At 44.2% G+C, this 21,067-nt stretch overlaps 2 protein-coding genes across 6 annotated transcripts in view; one reads left to right on the top strand and one right to left on the bottom strand.

Moving 5' to 3' along the window:
* The window catches only part of LOC136007529 (uncharacterized), a 70,825-nt gene that overhangs the window by 43,204 nt on the left and 6,554 nt on the right, over nt 1-21,067 (bottom strand). The window contains exon 2 of one of the 5 annotated variants that reach the window (XM_065665373.1): nt 12,064-12,194. The exons of the other annotated variants lie outside the window; for them this stretch is intronic. The gene's annotated coding sequence lies outside the window, so the exon portion shown is untranslated. The remainder of the gene's footprint in view (nt 1-12,063; nt 12,195-21,067) is intronic. 5 annotated transcript variants of the gene reach the window in all.
* LOC136007531 (probable G-protein coupled receptor 141) lies at nt 5,898-10,493 on the top strand. Its single transcript, XM_065665382.1, has 3 exons — nt 5,898-6,123; nt 6,552-6,638; nt 8,709-10,493. The coding sequence occupies exon 3, from the start codon at nt 8,736-8,738 to the stop codon at nt 9,597-9,599; it is 864 nt and encodes a 287-aa protein (XP_065521454.1). The 5' UTR covers nt 5,898-6,123; nt 6,552-6,638; nt 8,709-8,735; the 3' UTR covers nt 9,600-10,493.

Genomic DNA, 21,067 nt, shown 5'->3' on the forward strand with positions numbered 1-21,067 from the left:
ATATCCTCATGAGATTCCTGCTGGCCCGTTCCCCTCTCCTGAGGTGCCTCTGAATGATAGCCCTGACCTCCAGCCCTGCTCCCTCCCATCCGGTGTTAGCCGCAAAACTCCATCCGGTATCACAGCTCGTGGTAAGGATGTTCAAGGGTACCAGATCCAGCAGTGAAGAGCTTTGCTAATAAGTGACTGATACTTATTCATGCCACCTCTCCTTCAGTGCTCTTTCAATGCTGTGTTTGACCCTTACCCCAGAAGTCTTCCCTGACCTGATATGCCCAGTGACTGAAGCCTTTGTAACTCCCCTCGCTCTGCTCCTGCCTTCCTCTACAAACAAGAAGAGTGATTTTTGCCACTAGAGGCAGATGCTTTTGGGAAACTATTTGGTCTGGTCCTTATTACCTCAGGAAGTATTGGTCCATTGGTTCAGGTGAAAACTGCACCCTAGAAAGTTTGGGTTTTTTCAAGATAAACCTACATTGCAGAAAAACTTTGTGAACAGCCCTCGTTTGGGCTGGAATAAAGTGAATTCCCTTCCCAGCAGCTGGTGCAGGGCTGTGTTTTGGCTTTAGCCTGAGAGCAGCACCGATAACACACCGATGGCTTAGTTGTTGCTCAGTAGCACTGACCCTGATCAAGGACTGTTCAGTCTCGTGCTCTGCCAGTGGGGAGGGACACAAGAAGCTGGGAGGAAACAGAGACAGGACACCCGACCCAAAGCAGCCAAAGGGCTATTCCATCCCATACAGCATCATGCTCAGTATAGAAACAGAGCAGGGTGTTGGTTGAAAGAACCTGGTTGCTGCTTGGGGACAAGCTGGGCATCGGTCAGTGTGTGGTGAGCAATTGTACTGTGCATCACTTGGTGGTTTTGGCAGGGGGTGTGTGTGTGTTTATTCTTTCCTCTCTCCCTCACTTTATTTCCTATTATTATTATTATAATTTTACTATTTTTATTCTCTTTCACTTTTATTTCAATTATTAAACAGTTCTTGTCTCAAACCGTGGGTTTTTACCTTTCTTCCAATTCTCCTCCTCATCTCAGTGGAGGCAGGGAGGTAAGTAAGTGGCTTTGTGGTACTTAATTGCAGCTGGGGTAAACCACAGCATGAACACACTTTACACACACACACGGAACCCCCAGCAAAAGATTTCACTTTAAAAACATTCTTATTTTGTTACGTTTTCTGTTTGTTTCAAAACAGCATTTTTCCTTTCTGTGCTGGGTCTGGCTGGGATGGACTTCATTTTCTCCACCGCAGCCCATACGGTGCTGTGTTTTAGATTAGTGACCAAACCAGCGTAGATAAGACACCAATGTTTCAGCTCTTGCTGAGCTATGCTTGCATAGCACAAAGGCCTTCTCTGTTTTTCCAGTCGGCCCCTCCAGGAAGCAACCAAAGGGATATTCCATACCATATATCATCATGCTCGGCAGTAAAACTGTGGGGGGAATTTTTCCAGCTCCTTGGAGACTGATTTGGCATCATCAATGAGAGACGGTTACTTTTGCATCACTTAATCCATTTTTCCTTTCCTTTCTCCCCCCTTCACTTATCGAACTGTCTTAATCTTGACCCATGAGTTTTCCTCTCTCTTTTGCCCTTCTGCTTCTCTCCTTCACCCCTCTGGGGGAGCTGAGCAAGTGATTGGGTGCAGACCTAGCCGCCGGCCAGGGTCAGCCCATTACACTTCAGAATTGAAGCCACATTTTTAAAGAAGGACTTAAAAGGCTGAAAAAATCCTGAACTTGGTGGTTTTGAGCTCACCAAAGAGCTTGAGTGTGGAAAACGAAACTGACTTTTGATACAACCGTGTTTTCATTCAAACCGTTAAACTGGAACGTGCAAAGAGAAAAGAAACCCCAGGCTCAAGCAGGAAAAAGCTACCATATTTCCTCAGATTTAATCAGGAGGGGTTTTGAGTATCAGGAGGATCTAACAAGCAGCTTTTAGATGCAGTAAATTTTCAGCTTCTCTTAGGTACCAACGGGTTGATGCTGGCTAACAAAGGTTTGACAGTTGTGCTTCAAACCATGCCTAGTGAAAAAGAACAAAGAGAATTAATTGCCTCTTTCACTGTCCTTTGAACTAAGGACATAATCCCTGGATTTGGTTTTGAGAGTTTACATCCTCGGATGCAAAGGAACATCGCTTTGAATTTCGGGATTCATTAGACCTTCAACTTTACCATAAATACAAAGTTTTTCAAGGTACTTGTTTCTACTACAGTTAGTTCTGCTGTTCTGTGCACTGAAAATGTACAACTGAAACACAGAAATCTATGTACCCTTGAAACTTGCAGGTAAATTCCCTCCTTGATTTTCATCTGCACTTGAAATAAAATTATCAGTAATATGTAAGGCAACTTTTTCCCTCTTTCAGATTCAAATAAAATAAATCTACAAAGAGAATAGGATTTGCTTAGAGGAAAAGTACGATGCTTGAAAAGAAAACCTTCCCACTGAGTTGATTTCTCATAGTGAATAAATAGCTGCTGAATGGATGTTAAATGTGGTTGGAGTAGGTAAATGAGTCTGGTACATGGATCATGGAAAATCTCCTCATGGAATTGTGTGCAGCTGCAGTTATCCTGCAAGCAGAACAATTTAGGCAGCAAACACGTAGCATGGGTCAGTGATAACCCTGGGGAAAGAGGCGCCTGCTGCATCATCCTCAGAAGGCAGCTATAGGATGCTAAAGCCAGTACCACACAGCAGGCTTCCATAGGAACATGAAATGGACCTCCAAGCAAGTTGATAAGGTAGACAGGGCAGAGAAATGCCTGTGCTGGGTTTTTTTTGCTTCTGTTTATCTCAAAGGTATACAGGAGACATATCTAAAAGTCTTGCGGTTTATAAACCCCGAGTTGGCTTCAGCTTGTCCTGTGATGCTCTGTGAAGGATAATCCTTTTTTTGCCTACGGGTGTCTAAAATGGGAGCAGAGCAAGGGCTTCAGGTCCTTCCCACAGTTTCACAGTCCAGGCCACTGCATTTCCCTGCAGCAAGGTTTGGATCCTCTGAGGTCCTGGGGGTCTGTACAACCAGCGGCTGTCGCTGTGCAAGAGGAGATTAGACAGGCAGATTTGCAAGGATGTCAGTAGCCCACCAGCTACGATAAAAGAAACATCAGCTTCTCCTTTCATTTGCCCTGTGGACGAATCTCCATATGAGTAGCACCACAGATGCCTTTCCAGACTGCCAGCAGTCAAACATGGGCACTGTCAAATCCTTCCTCCTGCTGTACATGGGTATGAGAGGCAAAGCTCTCTTTTCTTTCACTTGCTTTCATTGAGCAACAGTAACCGTACTTTTCCTAGCTCTGCCATTCAGCTTTATTTGAGTTGATTCTAATCTACCTTTTGTTTTGATTTACCTTTTCCTTTGTTAAATAGCTTCTCAGCTCTCTTATCTAATTCTAAGCCCCTTTCTAGGCCTTGTACCCATGACCCTTGTACCCTCTCAATCTCTAAAACACTTTGGAGGTTAGATTCCTTCCGCTGGGCTTAAGAGCTGTGGTGCTTCTAGCAGTCTGTGCACTTCATCCATGGGCCTCCATCTTACCCTTTGCTCTTTGGGAAAGGACTGCATCACTAGCAAGGGTTACTTTTGTGCTGGCATGCATGGATCTAAGACTATTCCTGCATCTGTGGGTGTTACCCTACCCAATATTGGGATAAAAAGCAGCAGGTTCTTAGTTCTTAGCAGGCAGGAGAGGCTTGTTGGAGCTCACAAACACTGGCTACCCAGTAACCCCTGCACGCTCCCATGGGAAGTGGAGAAAAAAGCATCAGAAGAGCTGCCTCTCCTCCCAAAGAGAGGGAACTGCTGAATCCTAAAGACCCCCTTCTGCTTTTAAAGGCAACCCTCTCCTATCTTGCTGAAGCCAAGGCTGATTGCCTAGAGGACAATATTAGGAATGGAGGGATCTGGTCATTGCTCTTGACCCTTTTTCTCCATGCCTCTCTTCAGCTGGCGACTGATGCATTAAAATATTCAAGTTTGAAGCTACATTTTGTACTTCCTGAGTTTCAAAAATGATTGGTAGATGAGTACAAGATTTTATAAAGTAGCCTCTTGTTTCATGTACAGAAATCATTTCCTCCCTGTGTCTTCTGCATGAGCCAATGCTTCTCCCATCCTTCATTTGTAAGAACTGCTGGTGGTTGAAAGAAAAGCAATTACGCTAATCACTTCATTTTTGATGTTCCCCTCCATCCCATTCTCTTGTTCTACAATCTGTTTTCCTTACAATGGAAAGATAAGTCCAACAGGACTTTGCTCAACAGTTCATTTGGAACTTATCACATATTTCATTTTCATCGAGTTAGCTTAAAGTATGTCAATTAGCTGCATGGCCCATCTCCGCTTTAGGGTAGAAATGTTCTTACAATGACAGTAATTGCTCAAATCCTTGAACTGAGAAAACAAAGAAACAGTGAAAGCTTCTGAATGAATTGATGTCGACAGTTTGATGGCACTTAGGATCATGATTGCTTTAGTATGAGAGCATTTTGATTGGTTGTGCATATTCTCTTTGCCATGTGTTGAGAGTATGTGGCATAAACAGACATACGGCATGGCATTCATTTAGTTCCTGCTGACAGCATGTATAAAGGAAGCAGAGAGATTTCCTAAGGAGCAAAAAAGGCAGCAGAAATAACATTGCTATTTCATCTTCCAAATGCTGAATGTGCCTGAATTATTTAATAATATGTACAATATACAACTTTCCATACATTAGCCAATGTAGTAAGCAAAAAGCCTTTCTGAGTTGCTTCGGGACATGCTCTCAAGCAACAGCTCCTCATATTTCAGCAAACAGCAAACTTGTATGAAATCTAAATAAGCACAGTCTGCTTTATTGATGTAAACATCTTTCTCTGGTTTCTCCTCTGTAAGCTGTGGTCACTGCTTATCATTATCATAGAACTAGAAGGAGCAGAAGTTCTGGCCTGCATTTAAGTCAAAGCAGCTGGGTTTGTCACTGTTGTCATTTCAGAGGTCTGCAGCCTCCTCCTGGAAAGCAGAAGAAAGAGGTGCTTTGGACCCTAAAGAAACCAAAGTCCTGGAGGGAAACCCCAAGTTTCCTGCAGGTTCACTAACCATGGAGGGTGGTTTGCTCCCTTTCCAGTGCTTGTGGCTCATGTTAACAGAGTGGGAGCGAGACAGCAAGAACTGTGAATGCATCTGAAACCACAGAAAAAGCAGTATGTTCGGATGTAACACAGGTATTCCCTCACTTTTTTGACTCTGGCCTATACGTAGCTCGGTTCACAAGCAACTAGAAATAGAGGTTTTATTATTAATAGGTAATTGAAATTATCAGCAGCTATGACCCTAAGTTGGACGTAGCTAAACTTGAAAACCTAACACAAGGTTTTCGCAAGCACACAATTTTGTGATGGCTCCCAGACAGAAAGGAGCTCTTGATCTCCTGTATATGAAACCTCGGCTGCTATTACACTGACCAGTAAACTGAACACTTTCTTACCAAGTGGCACAAGAAGCAGAGGAAATTGTGCAGAAATGAAACAAAACAGAGGTCCACAGCAGATCTATCCCCTGTCTAAAGGAACTCTGCTACACCATGCATAGGTACAGCCCGTGACACTTCCACAGAGACTCATCCTGCCTCTGAGCATCCAACAGGCCTTGTTCCTCTTCTCTCAACTAGTGCTGCTTCTTCTTCTGGGTATTTTACTGTCTTAATTTAAACCTTCACCTCTCTTCTTCGTCTTCCTTTTCCACAGTGTTGAACCTGGCATGCTCAGTTCTCTCCTTCCTTCAAGCCTACTTGTGATGCTAGTCTTGACCTGGATCTCTGATATGTATGCGTGCACTTCTCTTTCAACCTTTATTCTCACCACTGGCCAAGGCAACCTATGTGCTGATGAAGCAAGAAGCAAAAGCAAGAGCTCAAAGTTCATTTGAACAGGCTGATGTGAGTTGATTTCCTTTTGTAGTCAAAAGAGAAACTAACCTAAAACTTCAGACCTAGATTACAGAGTTGAGGTGAGTGATACGTATATATATAACAGAAGAATGCGAAGATGAAGCGTTAACACACTGAACAGATTCCACATCCAACCTTCAAGGAGCATTTTGAGGACGAACCAACTCGAAGGTATGAAATATCAATAGAGACCAGTTTCTGACCCCCATCAGTTTTTGTGTCAGCCAGTGGTGACAAGAGAATTATCTATGCAGCACCCTCACGGGGTTTTCACCATCACTTCACACCCAAAGTGCTCAGGCTGGACGCAGCAAGCGAAAGGAGTACACAGAGCTCTTTATCTCAAAGCCTGTGTCAGCTCTGCAGTGGTGGCTGTCCCATAGCAGCCATTTTATGAATGCAATTTCTTCGTGTCTCTTCTGCAGTATTACTTATTGGTTCAAGCTTGGTGGATCACTTCAGGTCCTGTGGACAGAGCACAAAGCTGCAGGCGTTCCTCTGTTCTACCCAGAGGCTGTGGATGTAGTTTCATGATCACTGTAACCCACTGAAACTAGCAGTGTCTGACACTTGCTTTACCTTCCTGCGCGTTTCTGCAGAGCCAGCTGATCATTCTGCCATCCAAGCACCATGTCAGGCAGCAGCCCCTCCTTACGTGAGACTAAGTGATGCTGGAACCGCACCTGGTGAGTACCATTTTCCACCTCTCTCTTTTCCTTCTGTGTTCTGTCTGCTGGAGCAATTCCACATTTCTCTTCCCTCAAGCTTGCAGTGAATGCAGTCTCCAAAATGGGCATCCCTCCTGTTCTGAATCCTGGTCTAGATGAGACACTCTCAGAGTTTATCCTGCAGGCTCTTCCTTACATCCCTTATCCTGCATCCTTGCTCTTCCTTACAACCCTTTCTATTCCTCTCGATGACTTTTAGCACCTTTGATCTCTTTAGTCTATGTGTTTCTTCACTTCTATTAGTTTTCTTTCACACCTTGTTCTTCCTAATGACTTTACTTAATCATAGGAGAGAAACCTCTCAGAGGAAACCATCCTTGCACCACAGCAGAGGTGGGCTAACATCTTTCTGTTTGATTTCTAGTGAAGAAATGTCAGTGTCTCTGGAAGAGCCCTTGCTCAGTGCTTTCCACTTCTTAGTGAGCTGTCTTATAAGAGTCTGGGGTCAGAATTCACTCCTGCAGTTCAGGCACAAGCTTCAAGCACCACTGGCCTTTGCATGTCTTTCTTTTCTAACAGCAGCAACTTTCAAGTCACTTTTCATATAGCGAAAAATATACCATATTTTCATAGTCTCTTTCATAGTCACTTTCAAGTCACTTTTCATATAGTGAAAATATACCATATTTTCATATAGTCTGAAGCTAATTTTGCTTATAACACTGAAACAATGAGTAGCCTCATCTGCTAGCATGTTAGAGAGAAATCTTCTGTTAACCCTTGCTAAACACTTAGTTACTCTGGCACATTCAGCTTCACTATTAAACATAAGACAAGTTGAGGAAGAACGTGCATTTATAATGGAAAACCCCTCTGCTCTGCTGCATATTTCTTCACTTGACGGGGGGCACTGTCCTACAAGTCCAAGCACAGCACTGGGCTCTGACAGCTCAGCAGGGTTTTAGCAGCTCTCTCCGCAGGAGCAAAATAGTATTAGATGTTGAACATATGCGATTGCTATCTCGGTGAAGCAAGAAAAAAGGCTTGTGCCTTCCTGTATGTGGGCTGAGCAAACCCTCAACCTTCTCAGTCGAACAGGAACACCAAAAGCCCTGCTTTTCTCATTGGTTATATATGCGGTATGCCATTTCACACATCCATAGCAAAGAAGAAGGAAGTCACAAAACTAAGAGACTGAAGAAGAAGGAAGTCACAAAACTAAGAGATTATGAGGTAATATTTAAGTAGTTTATACGTAGTGAAAAAAGCATAATGTATTTCTGAGTAATAGGAAATGTTGGTATCTCAGCTGTAATTACGCTGTTCATAGCGGCAAAAAGATGGTACCTTCTTAAAGCCAGTTTGAACTATTAACAATCCACATTAGCAAGTGAACTTGTGCCGAAAGTGGGAAGTCATCTTCTTCAAGCTTGTGAAACTTCCATTATAGCCAAGTTTCTGGGAAAGCAAATTCCTCTTGCATGTCTCCGGAACATGCAGCACTTATACAATTTTAACCATCTAAATGCTTCTAAGTTCACGCATTTTAAAAGGGAGCAAACAGCAAGGGTTGTATCAGTCTTGCACACAACACTGCAAAGGTCTTCTAAAGATGCTTTGCCTGATGCTTCATTTATGAGAAGTTTCTCTGAAAATGTTTTGCAGTTGCAGTCTATCCTTTCACAGGTGAAATCACTTGTACAGAAACCAGCCCACATTATGCCTTAAGTCTACATAAGAACACAGCTGTATGTGGCTATGCTCAACAAGTGCCAATAGGATTATATCTTGTAGCAGATTGTTCCCAAATTGAGTTTTAACTTAGAATAGCCAAGGTGTTTGCAGTAGAATAGTTCAGGTGAAATTCCATAGCAAAAAGACTCAGAAGAGCTCTATTTCGTCTGAAGCAAGAAGAAGTTCAACTTTTAGCTGCGGCTCTTTATTTTTACTCTATATTAGAAACTGGGGCTGCTGCTGCTTTATAGGTATCCTGCACCCATCCAGGAAGATGCTCAAAGATGGCACTGGTGTCTTCATAAAGTATCAACAAATTACAGGTACAACTTCTTCACTATTTTTCACTTTCAGTAACCTTTGAAGGGGGATCTTAGGAGGATGCTGAACTGCAGTGTAACCCAGCAGAACCATTCCTCCAACGAGACACTGCCACACAGCTCCGAGAGGCTCCACACCATTCTCATAGCCCTGTACATCATCGACCTGGCTGGTGGCACCCTCGGAGTCATCATGATGTCCCATCAGTTATTCCAGCGGCGATCTCAATCTGTGCTGACCGTTTTCATCATCAGCCTCCTGGTGCTGCACACCTTCATGCTGCTCAGCATCCCCTTCCGCCTCAGCTATTACATTTTAAGGGAATGGAAATTCGGGCGGTTCGCCTGCAAGCTCACAAGCATCATCCTCTACATCCACATGTATGCCACCTTTGCATTTTATGTGGGCATCATCGTAATACGCCTCTTCCAACTCGAGTTTAGGAGGTGCTACACTACAGCCTGGGTGGGTGCTGTCTGGCTGGTGGGAGCCCTGGTGATCACCCCTCTTCTTCTGTCATACTATGGCACCTCTAAAACATACCACTCCTCTGAATGCTTTCAGTTCCACAGGGAGATACAAGAGGCACACATGGTGATCATCAACTACTGCTTGGTTGGGGTTTTGGTGGCAGTTTGTGCCGTGCTCACCGTAGTGCAGTTGTTCGTGATGTATAGACTGGCTGTGAAATACTGGCCTGACATCAACTCCCATGTGGAATTCAGGGCTCAGGCAAAGAGTTTCTTCTTCATCTTGGTAACGTTAGTGTGCTTTATGCCTCATCATGCGTTCAGAGTGTATTACATCCAAAACTACCACCTGGATAAAGACTACAAACTACTCCTATACAATGAAATTTTTCTAGCTTTAACAACAATGTGCTGCTTGGATATGTTGTGCTTCCTAACAGGAATAGCCCACTGACCTGTGAACTGCCAGGGAACCCAGCTGCAGTGTGTCAATACTGGCTTTTGGCAGAAATAAAGCTGTGTCAGGACTTTGCTAGGGAAACTGCTGAGCTTTCAGCAGGGCTGCATAGGCCTGTAGAGCTGGTTGCCTTTTGCAGACCAGTAAGATCCATCTTTCAGAAGCTACTGGCTTTTATCTTCTCTCTTGAAGGCAGACACATGAGTCTGGCTCTAGACTTTGACCTAAGAGTTACGCCCTGAAGCTGCATTAAGATTTTCTTCAGCTATCCCTCTCTAACAATTCCAGCATCCATTCCTTTTTAATTTTAACTCAAAGTATCCCACTAACAACAACCCACTGTGGTCAGCACGTTGTCATCTAACAACTTACGGCAATTGTAATGCTGAAGGGAAGAGAGGAAAGAAAGGAATTCCTTTACAGGATTTTTGTGCTAGTGATTTTATATCACAAGGACATAAACTCTACTCAAATAAAAAGTAATCAGGGCACGAAACAGGGAATGAATGGAACATTGTAGTAGAAGATTTCAGCAGGATCCTTCTTTCTCCACTTACACAGTGTATAATTAAGTTTAATTGTATGAAAACACTTGTCCTCACAACTTAACCTCTACTTGCTTCATTCCGAACCCACAAGCAGCTCAGTGCACTGCAGTAATTACACATTCAGAGTGAGTGAGAGCAGAGCAAGTCACAGGTTTCAAACTTCTACCCTATGTTACTCTCCCATCAGGACTCCATCTGTGGCTGTTATCCCTAAGATCCATTGCAGCCAAAGAAACACAAGTTACTGTGGCCTCATAACTCGATCTGGAATGCAAGCTGAGAAGTCTGGTCCTTCACCGATCAGTCGGTCTTTAAGCTAGGCAACCATTTTATCAGCCCTCAAAACCCCTTTGATGTTTGGTCACTTTTAGTTTCCTGTTGGTTTATTGTCAGATAGATACCATGTTTTTTCCATTTGCACATGTAACAAAGCAAAACTAGAATAAACTAACCGAACTGTGTTTAATCAGTTCAGCATATGCTCTTTGTATACAAGCTTGTGCTGGAGTATATGTTTTACCCATTAGACAGATTATATTCTTTGGGAACCACATCTGTTCTGGGAATCTCTGGTTTATCTTCATTATGTAAAAGTCTGTTTTCATGACTGCATCCTGCCTGTTCTGCTCGGTCTTTCGCCCTTCTGCCGAAGGCCTTGCTGTCATTTGCTGCATCCCAACAGCTTGCGGCCAGATTTCCCCCACTCCAGACCCCAGGGTGTCCTTCCTGCTCCCCAGCCTCATAAGTTGCCATAACTTTGGGGTCTGGCAGGACTCAAAAGTGCTATGATCCCTGGATTCAAACAAGGTCAAAACTAGATGTGGGAGGGTTAAAAAGTTACACCTGTATAATAATGCTGGTGATGCTTCAGATTACAGGTGTTTCTTTGAGCCTACTTTATCAATCCTGAGTAAACGTTTGTGCCTTTACACTTTGGTTCTCGGATCCCTTCTGCCTCTTTCATAAAGCAGGAGGTGTTCACGGAACCAGCAACAAGTCCTCAGGTTTTCTGCATTTTAATCTTAGCTCCTTTTTCATGCGTTCATGCTTGACCATTTTCTCTGTATCTTCAGTCACTGACTAGGGCTCAGCCATGTGAGGTCAAACCACTCACTTGGCTCAGTACGGCCTCTTAATTCAGAGGATAATGGATTGAGCATTGATCCCAGTGTTGTTGCACCTAAGACTCACATTAAAGTGATGGATATAAGCTCTACTCAATACCCAGTCCCCTGCTGAGGTCTGGAAGCACTGTGGAAACTAGTGAAAATAGAAAGTTATCACTCTCTAGGAGGATAATCTGAGAAGTAAATTCTGAAAAGGCAATAATATTGGGCTCAGATTGTAGGGTTCTGTTCTTTCACTATGAATTCTGTACCGACACATCCCCTGGAAAACAGCTACAAGCTGTTGATTTGAATGCCATTTGCATGATCCAAATAATTCTGGAGATAATTATCCACATAAGTAACTGCTTTCATGCTAACTGAATGTGTAAAACTGTAAACCATTTAGTTACCCCGTTCATTTTTAATGACATCAAATGAACACCGGGAAAATCCTCAGACACTCTGAAGGGAAGAATATCAAGCTGCTAAATGCATCTTCCATTGGTGTTCTCTGCATGAAGTTCTGCATAAAAAGAGCAAAACCAACCAACCAAAACAAACCCAAAATCCCATTTCTACACCTGACTTCCTAAGGGAGTCTGATAACAGAAAGCTATAGGCGGAGCAAGAGGATTCTTATCATCAAGACTCAGTGTGCTCGCTGCTGTCACAACTGGGTGCTACCACTATAGGTGGCCTGTTTTGATTCTTTGTCTCAGTTTCTACCTTTTAAACAGTGCTGAGGGTGAGTTGAGCCCACCCACAGGCAACCTGCACAAGGAGCACCTCTTTGTGAATTCATACCTGCTGGTGTCCAGAGCAGCAATGCTCACACGGAAAAAAAGGTCTCCATTTCCTCCTGATGGATCTGTTCCTTCTGCCTGCTCATAGAGAAAGGTCGTATTGATGATGCTGTCAGACGGGCATGCCCCTCTCTGTAAGCAAACAGAAGGAACAGATGCATTAGGAGGAAACAAAGGCACGCTCCCCTTCCCTTGTTTGTTTTTCCCTTTTCCACTCAAGCACTGCCATCCTCAGCACTAACCGATTTTGATGGGGAAAAAGACAGGCTGATCAAGTAATGCAATTTGCCTCAGATGGCTCACGCTGCCCAGCCGGTACAGAGCAGCCCATTACAATTTACAGTCCCCATTCTCCTGCCTGCAGTAGCTGAAGATCATTGCCTTTGCAGTTACAAATATATGAACCAAAGAAAGCGATTTGTAAGAGGTGAGGGGAGAGTGACGTGGGGATGCACACTTGCAGAGCGGGCAGGGGATACAGACAGACCAACTTTGTCCCCATGAATAATGAAATCATGCACTTCACATGCTCTGCCCAGGGTTCAGGCTGTAACCTGCCTTGTATTTTCACTGTTTGAGCCTGAATCCCTCCTCCTGGCTATCCAGATCCATTGAGTTTCTATGAGCTATGAAGAGCTCATTCTCCAAGCCTAGGATCCACATGCTTGATGGTGTCCTTGCTCTGAACAGCAGGTTCCGTAACTGCCTCTTTATTCATCCCATTGCAATCCTAGCCATAAACACACACTTCAGCGCCTGCTTTTTGCCCTATGTACTCCAGTCTGGCGTTCTGAGTGCCACCATCAGCTTTCCGCAGGGCACAACTTATAGAAGGAGTTTTGTGTTGAAAATTACCTGTAAGCACATGGATGAAAACACTGCTACAGGAGGGCAGCATTTATAGCAATGGTTGTTACACAGGGAAGAAATACCAGGTAAAACCAAAGCCACAGAGACACAAAACAAGCCTTTTAAACAGCCAACTAAGTGGGCAGCAAACCCCACAGCTTCCAGTTGCTTTTCAAGCGTCAGAGAGAGGAAGGGTTTTTCCAGTTTGCAGCCTGTTCACATGAATGTGCTGGGTTTCATACTGCAGCAGTTTAGGGATGGTTTCTACAGAAAGAGGATACGAAGATGAAAGAGGAAGAACTGCTATGGGAAGGGGTTTTATTAAAAACCATGGCTGAGGGATTGCTTTTCACATCTTTGAGTGACCACCAGTGGTGCACTGACAGATGTGTCACTGGATTTGCCTGGCATACAGAGCAGAGCATGAAGTGAAAGCAGCATGTATTTTTGTGCTACTGTTTAATATCCTATAATGGCTCTACCTTATCATAGTGCTTTATTGTTTTCTTGTCCAATAGATTAATGCAATTCATTGCTGTGGAGTATTAGAACTTAACACTGCGTTTTATGCAACAATAGCATGTCTTGGATAACACAAATCAGAATCCCACGTATCCAAGAGAAATGAATGGACAAATCAGCACGCAAGGCAAACATTGGCTAGTCTGTCTCCTGCATCCTTCTTTCCTAAAGCTTAACCAACCAGGCAGCTGCCTTCGTACCATGGATGGAGCACATGAAGAAATGAATTCAGGAAGAGGCTTTTCCACAGGGAGGAACAACACCAGGATGATTCTGCTGCTGCTCCTGGTGTCTCTTTCATTGCCCTCTGGCTCTACTATGGAAGCACAAAATGTCAGTGCACAGGCTGGTGGAGCCGGTCCCCATAAGCAGGCTGTGCATCTTAAGCCACCAGGTACTCTTGTGCTTTAGCTCTGCTGCTACCCTCTACAGTCACCCTAAAAACATTTTCACCCGTATAAAGGCACTTCTCCTAATCACCAATAACCTTTCCTCCTTAGACATCTTCAAAGCAGATATACGCTTAGAAATCTTCAAAGCAGAAACATGTTTTCAGATAAATGGCTCTTAAAAACTGAGAAATAGATGTAAGTTTTTGCTGAAAACAAATACTTTGAAGCACAAAGTCACAGATTTAAGGACTAATATCAATCATTTCGGCTAAGGCTTGGGAGTTCATCCTACGGGGCATCTGCAGTTTAAGAAGGTTTCCACCATGCAACCACCTTACCTTGGTAGCCTTGTTCTAAGCCCCCTATCATAGACATGGAATAGACACAGGCCTCTGGCTCATGAGCCAACCTTTGCTTCCCCTGACAGCACACTCTGTATGAATAAGAATAATTGACAAAATAATCTCACACCAGCAGCCTCTGCATGTGAAGCATTAGGGACAGATCAGAACCACGCAGAGGAAACGAAGGAACCCTGGGGAGTCTGCAAAACTGAGACAACAATAACAAAATCTTAGGTGTTACAAAAGAGAAACAGCTCAACTGCAGAACTCCAGCCATTATCAGTCAAGACAAGAGAACGCAAAGGAGAACGGGAGAACAAGGAAACGCGCAACTCAGAATGACTCGCGCATTTATTATTTAAAAGGACAAAGGAGTTAAGGGAATCTGAGAGAGAAAAAGATAAAAAGACAAAACAGAAGAGGCAGCTCCAGAAGGTGTCTCTGAAGTAAGCTAACAAAATGTGATGGGTCAAAGAAAAACAGCCATTGCAGAGGCGAACTGCTGGGGGAAAACGAAATGCATTTTTGGCAGAGTCCTGGTCAACCAAAACCATGGGTTGCACTTGTAGATGTTGAACTGCTCTCTGAAGACACCCCCAGATCAGAACGTCTCCATTATTAAGTACAGCAATATCCAATTCCTTTAGTTTTCTTCTAGAATTACTAATTTACTACTGCTCACAGAGCTTGAAAAGGAATGCAGTTGACAGAAATGCTGCTCTGTCCTCATCAGACAGAATAAAATCTGTTTAATAAGGTCTTGTCTGATCAGACAGAATAACAGCCGCATAAGAAAGCAATACACCCTCTACACCTATTCCTGCAGCGGCCGGCTCCTTGGAGATGGTCCTTGGGAAAAAGCTCTCCTCTCACTTCTGTCCCTGCACACTCACCCTGCATGAGCCTGATCAAAGCAGCCCGGCTTGCCTGCAGCGGGTGACAGTGGTGTCACTTTGTCATCCAGCCCCAGAGCACAGCGATGCCTCTGCCTCAGGGACCGCAGCACAGGGACAATGCGGGGAGCCAGGGAGGGGTACGTGCTTCTGTGTCTGACCAAAACAGGCTTTGTGTGGTACATGCAGCTTCTGCCAGCCACCAAGCTGTAACGCCGTGATCCTTGGACTTCAGGAACACTCTTCTAGCACACAGCTAAAGCTTGGAGTTTTCAGCTATGAGGACACCTTGCTTTCTGCAGTCTCAGTGGGTCAATATTAACCAACAGCCTTGATAGTCTCAACAAGCCTTGCACCATCACTGCCTGTTGCTCCAATACACAGTCACCCACCTGTACAGTTTAAGCCAGTCTTGAAGAGATGGGTTCTGTCAGACATGGCTACTGACAGCAGCAGGAGCCCTTCTGCACTGTGGGGTCTGTGCTGTGGAAGATCCAGACTGCACTACGAACTTCTCAGATGTGTGCTCACCTTGCACAGTAAAGGAAAGGTGCTGCTGCAAGGGTCACACTCGACCAGAAACAGAAGTCTGCACTAGGTCTCTGAGAGGTACAAGATTTGTCTCTGGCTCTAAAACTGCCGCTACATGATGGCATGTCAGAGCCTGCCTTTGCATCTCCTTTGAAGCATGTTCAGACGACTAACATAAAAGACCCAACTAACAAGCATAGGCCGAAGACTGGCTGAATCAACCTGATGCTGAAACACACAGAAACACACAGAGACTGTCTAAGGGAAACAGGAGCAGTTTGGGAATATTGCTGGAAATGACAAGCTCACAGATACATTTCAAAGCATTTAATTCCTGTCAGTATGAGCTCAGCTGGGAGTAATGCAAAAGAGGCGCAAGCACAACTTGATTCACTGATGAGGAGGAAAGCTAGCAACAAGCATTACACCACCACAGTAATTTCAGTAGACAAGAAATATCTGCTGCCATGTAGCACATCTCTGTCAGGTAGTGTCTAACATCTGTGGGTTTAGCTGCAGTCTAGCGTGAACCCATATTTCTCTCAAGCACCTGATGATGCCTCTTCTTTCATTAAAAAGTGAGCTAGGTTGAGCACAAACACTGTAGGGATTGGAAACCCAGCCATATAGAACCCCAGGCTGGTTGTGCTGGAAGGGACCTTAGAGCTCATCCAGTTCCATCCCCTTGAACACTGCCAGGGATGGGGCAGCCACAGCTTCTCTGGGCAACCGATGCCAGAGTCCCACCATCAGCACAGGAAAGAACTTCTTAGTATCTGATCTAAATTTCCCCTCTCCCACTTTAAAAGCATTACTCCTTGTCCTACATTATCTCTTCTTTCTTTTGACTTGACTTCTGTTTTATCAAGTAGTTTTTCCTGTAATGTCATGAGAAAAAGATGGTCCTCAGCTCTGTCACTCTAAGCGGCACATTAGTTTTATTGTGCAGAATGTTGTATGTGCATAGGCAATAGCTGTGACAGCATGAAGAGCACCACGCTATGAAGCTTTCACAACAATGCAATTATTAACTCAAGTCATTCAGACACATTTTCCCATAACTGCTTTGTATGTTTGATACCATAATCATTTACGTTAGATGACTCAAAATGTGGCACCATTAGAAGCCTTTTTTGACATAAATCTTCTCACATCGTTTAACAGAACTGTAGCACTCGGTGGTATCATGCTATTTTTTGTTGGGTTTGGTGCCATGAAAGACTCAAATGGGATTCAAGTGGGATTACTCATCAGCACTGCCTCAGGATCATTGAATCAGAGGATGGTTACAGTTGGAAGAGATCTCAAGGATGGTCTAGTTCCTCCCTTCTTCACCATGCTCAGTTGTGTCTACCCAGTTGTCAGCTTCTCAGAAAGCCTCTTACACATTGCCATGCGTGTTTCCTCCTTGCCAGTGGCCTCACCACCAAGTGACACTCTCCAACTTGTCTGCACAGCTTCTGTGCTTCTTACATTTCAGTCCTCGCAGAGAGCACCCAGGTCTGCCAGGCTCCTCACCGTGAGCAGAGCTGGCCTCCGAACAGATTGCCTTGCACCACCCCTCACAGACACCCCTGTGTTTCCTCAGGCAAACACACCTGGGATTGAGACTGTCCCTCATCCAGTGGAGTTGCTGTAACCCAGTTATGTCAGGTAGCCTCCTGTTGGAAAAGCACACACTGGAAAGCAGCAGCAGTGCATAACATTTAACAGAGTGGCGTTTAAAAAGATCAGGGGAGGTTACAAAAGCTCTTTTCCATTTGGCTGCAGTGAATCACTCTGTGGTTGGTGTTCTCTCTCCTTGTCTTTGCACTGGTAAAACTTCCTGCTCATCACAAAGTCACTCGCTGTTGCTCTGGCCACCCAAAAGGTGTCTGTGTAGTCTAAGCCAGTCATCGTGAAGAAATGGATCCTTTCAGCAGGCAATCCATCGCTCTCAAGAGTAGGTGTTTAAGATAAACAGGAGAATTAACATCTGAACGTACCACTCTATCTTCATCACTACTCAGAGTCCAGGTATCTGCCTTATTCTACCTAACTTCTGGAAACCAGCACAAAATACATGTACCTTTTGCCCGACTGATCTCTGTCCATACTTGGCTCTAACAGCCAAACTCCTAGGTCCCCCGTCTGACAGGCCCAGATGAAGCACTCAAGCTTTCTGCTCTTCCCATCCCACACGCACTTGTGATCTAATTTCCAGTGCTTCCCAATTCGGTATTGATGGCCTCATTAGACATTTATTATTGGTTTGGAAATATTGACATTACCTGAGCCACACTGGGCTGTACAATGCTGCTAAATCCACGGCGAAAGACCTGAGTTACCTGAGCTCTTTGAAAGGAGATAGGCAGAATTCACCACTGCTATTAAGCACACAACAGTGGAGCTGATGGAGAGATGTAGTTTAGTCTCAGGTTCTCCAATATGAATTACTAACCAAAACACACAAGTTGCATGGCAGGTAAAGGCAGAGTGTGCCTGAAACCAGTCTGCTACTGACAACACTATATTCAAACATAAAAGCAAACACCAAACCCAAGGGCACGAGAACCTGGGGTGAGTTATAATCGAGCTGCTTCACATTTCAGAGGTGGGTTACAGCTGAGCTGCTTTGTTGAGATGCTTCAAGAACGTATTTCTTCCCTGTCCCACCCCATCTTCAAAATGCCAATTTAAATCAGGTAGGAAAGTACACAGCGAATTCTTACAGCTGCATCAGCCTTTGTGCCCTTCCTCACAGAAAGGTAATCTTCCATTCATAAGCTTAGATTAGTAAGTGATGCATTTAGAGTAGCGATCTTTACATAATTCGCTCCTTTATATGCATTTGCTTTCAACCGGGAGAAAATACTAAGTTAGCATGCACAAGATACATGCATAAACGCCGACTGACCCGGCTCTCCTTTTCCTCCACTTTTCAGTATTGCTGCAATAGACAATGTTGAAGCGCATCAGTGCTGACACTTATCCAATTAAAGCTCTGAGGATGCACATCAGTGCATCTGCAATATTATCATTCTTTCCATCTTTCCCTTCTGACTGAACAGACAATACGATTGATGACAGAAAGCCTGGTTATGCAGAAAGCAGTTAGTAGCAAAAGAAGCATTTCAGTAAGTCATGAATAAAGATTTAAATGAAAACCAGAACCTATAGCTGTAAACAGGCTATAGATCAGAGTTCTTCAGAAAGAAAACCCTCATTTCAATTATAAGTTATTCTTCGACTTGATCAGAACTCAGAAGACGAGAAGTATGGGCGAGCTACAGCTACCCAGCCTGGAATCCAGGGAGGCAGGCTGGCCTCTCGAACCTGAAAGACACGCAAAGGTAATGAAAACACAATCCAAACTCGGAAGGGAAGGGTCAAGAAGTGAGGAAATAAGAATGTAACACATGCACAGACTGGAGAGAGCCGCTTCCTCCCTCCTCGAAGACGGGAGACCGCCGCTCTGTGGCATCTTGTTGAACAACATCCGAATCTAAGTTGCTTCTGCGCTGAAGAAGCGGGGGGGTGAGAACCGTTCGGGCAGCCAGGCTTAGTTACTGCGTTTTGGGCTCGTATTCCTGACATTACTATGCTATAAATCGATAAATATATCGATATACTATGTTATGAATCGATAAATTTGTCGATTTCCCCAGCATACAGGAGAACAGAAGGTGATGATGAATTTCCTCAAGGCTTACTATTGAGACTATTACTTTTTCACCTCAGATGTCTTTTGTTTCAAGAGACATCTCAGTCTTTTCATACAAGGCAGTCCACGAAGTATGCATCAAACTGCTGTTGCGGTACCATTACACACGACCTATAAGCTTATGAGAGCTACCGATTGCCAGTTCTTGGAGCTGCTGCATGGGAGGACGCCTTCTCTGGCAGCCTCTCCAACGCCGTTAATGCCACTCGCTGGCTCTCTGCTGCCAGTACAGGTTTTCCATTCCAGACTGCACCCGGCTCTGAGGGATGAGCTCCGGACATCCCGCTCAGTTCAATAGATTTGGAACCCAAGATTGTGATAGAACTGAAGCTCCAAATAAGGTTGGACCGAGCTTGGAGTAACCTGCTCTAATGGAAGGTGTCCCTGCCCATGGCAGGGGTTGGAACTGGATGAGCTTTAAGGTCCCTTCCAACCCAAACCAGTCTGGGATTCTATAAAACCTACTAACTCCTGCAATAGCCAGCCTGTCAATAAAGATCAACACCAACCTGCAGGCAGGCTAGTTTGGCATTAAACTACTCTAAGCAGTTGTATGAGTGTTGCCCTCAATGTGCCGGCATAAAATTCCTGCGTTTGCAGGAAAATATGAGTACGACGGAAGGAAACATCACAGAACACAAAAACCCAAGAGAAAGTCCCATCAAGGAGATTGTTCTGAAGTCTGTTAACTACATACCAAGTAATAAAGTCCTTTAACAAAACGCCTGAGGTGTATCTGAAGGATCCACCTAGATAGTGCAAACTAAGCAAACCAACACAAACCCAGAACGAGTTTATCACCTTCTTTATCCCCTTTTCCAGCTGGTTCTTATTCTAAGGACAAAACATCTCTAAAGAAAGAATCTGAGTGACTGCAGGAAGGGAGAAGCAGTGATAACTGCACTGCTGCTTGCCTTTTTGTATGGTATCACATGTCTATCACTTCAGAACAGTAGGAGAAAGTAAGTGTGAAGTTTTAGTACAAACTCGTTACTGTTCTGTCAGCTGTCACCGTCTCCTCGCCCCACTCCTCCACCATTCATATTTCTCTTCAGTATCCAGCTCTGCTGAGGTGCGAACACCATTCACAAGCAGCTCAGGAGAGACTATATAATTCTTTAAAAACTCCTGAAATGGTTCATAGCTACAAGATTTTGATATTAAGCACATCACGCAACTCCCTGGTCTTGCTGTTTCCTAAACGTACAGTAACAAAAACCCAGGGGTACAAACACTGAGCAGGATGAACTGGGCAGCAATAAGCAAAATATGCAACTTTATGCTATGATTTTTAAAACATACTTATTATTTTTGTAATTACATATTACATATTAATATACTTACGTAACTATGGTGATATAGTTTGGGTTGGAAAAGACCTTAGGATCCTCTAGTTCCAACCCCCTGCCATGGGAAGGGATGCCTCACATTAGATCATGTCGCCCAAGGCTCTGTCCAACCTGGCCTTGACCACTGCCAGGGATGGAGCATTGACCACTTCTTTGGGCACCTTGTTCCGATGCCAATAAGCACCACAGAGCTGCCCTCAGAAGACACCTTTGCATCTTTGAAATGGGCTTACGATTCACACATTGCACAGCTGAATTGCTGCACAATGCTCCAGGCATTTCTAGCAACTCCGGTAACTGCTGTGGCAGCAGCTAATCAAAACATGCACACATCTACCTTCATTCTGAGGCATACAGGCTCATTCAGCTGGTTTAGTTACTTCACCTGCTGAAAATAGCATTGAAGAAAATCTCTGTTCCCC

The sequence above is a fragment of the Lathamus discolor genome, chromosome 2, assembly GCF_037157495.1.
Source record: "Lathamus discolor isolate bLatDis1 chromosome 2, bLatDis1.hap1, whole genome shotgun sequence".
Lineage (NCBI taxonomy): Eukaryota > Metazoa > Chordata > Aves > Psittaciformes > Psittacidae > Lathamus > Lathamus discolor.

Excerpts from the sequence above, each read along its gene's own strand:
- LOC136007531 (XM_065665382.1), top strand. The coding sequence starts at position 8,736 with ATGCTGAACTGCAGTGTAACCCAGCAGAACCATTCCTCCAACGAGACA.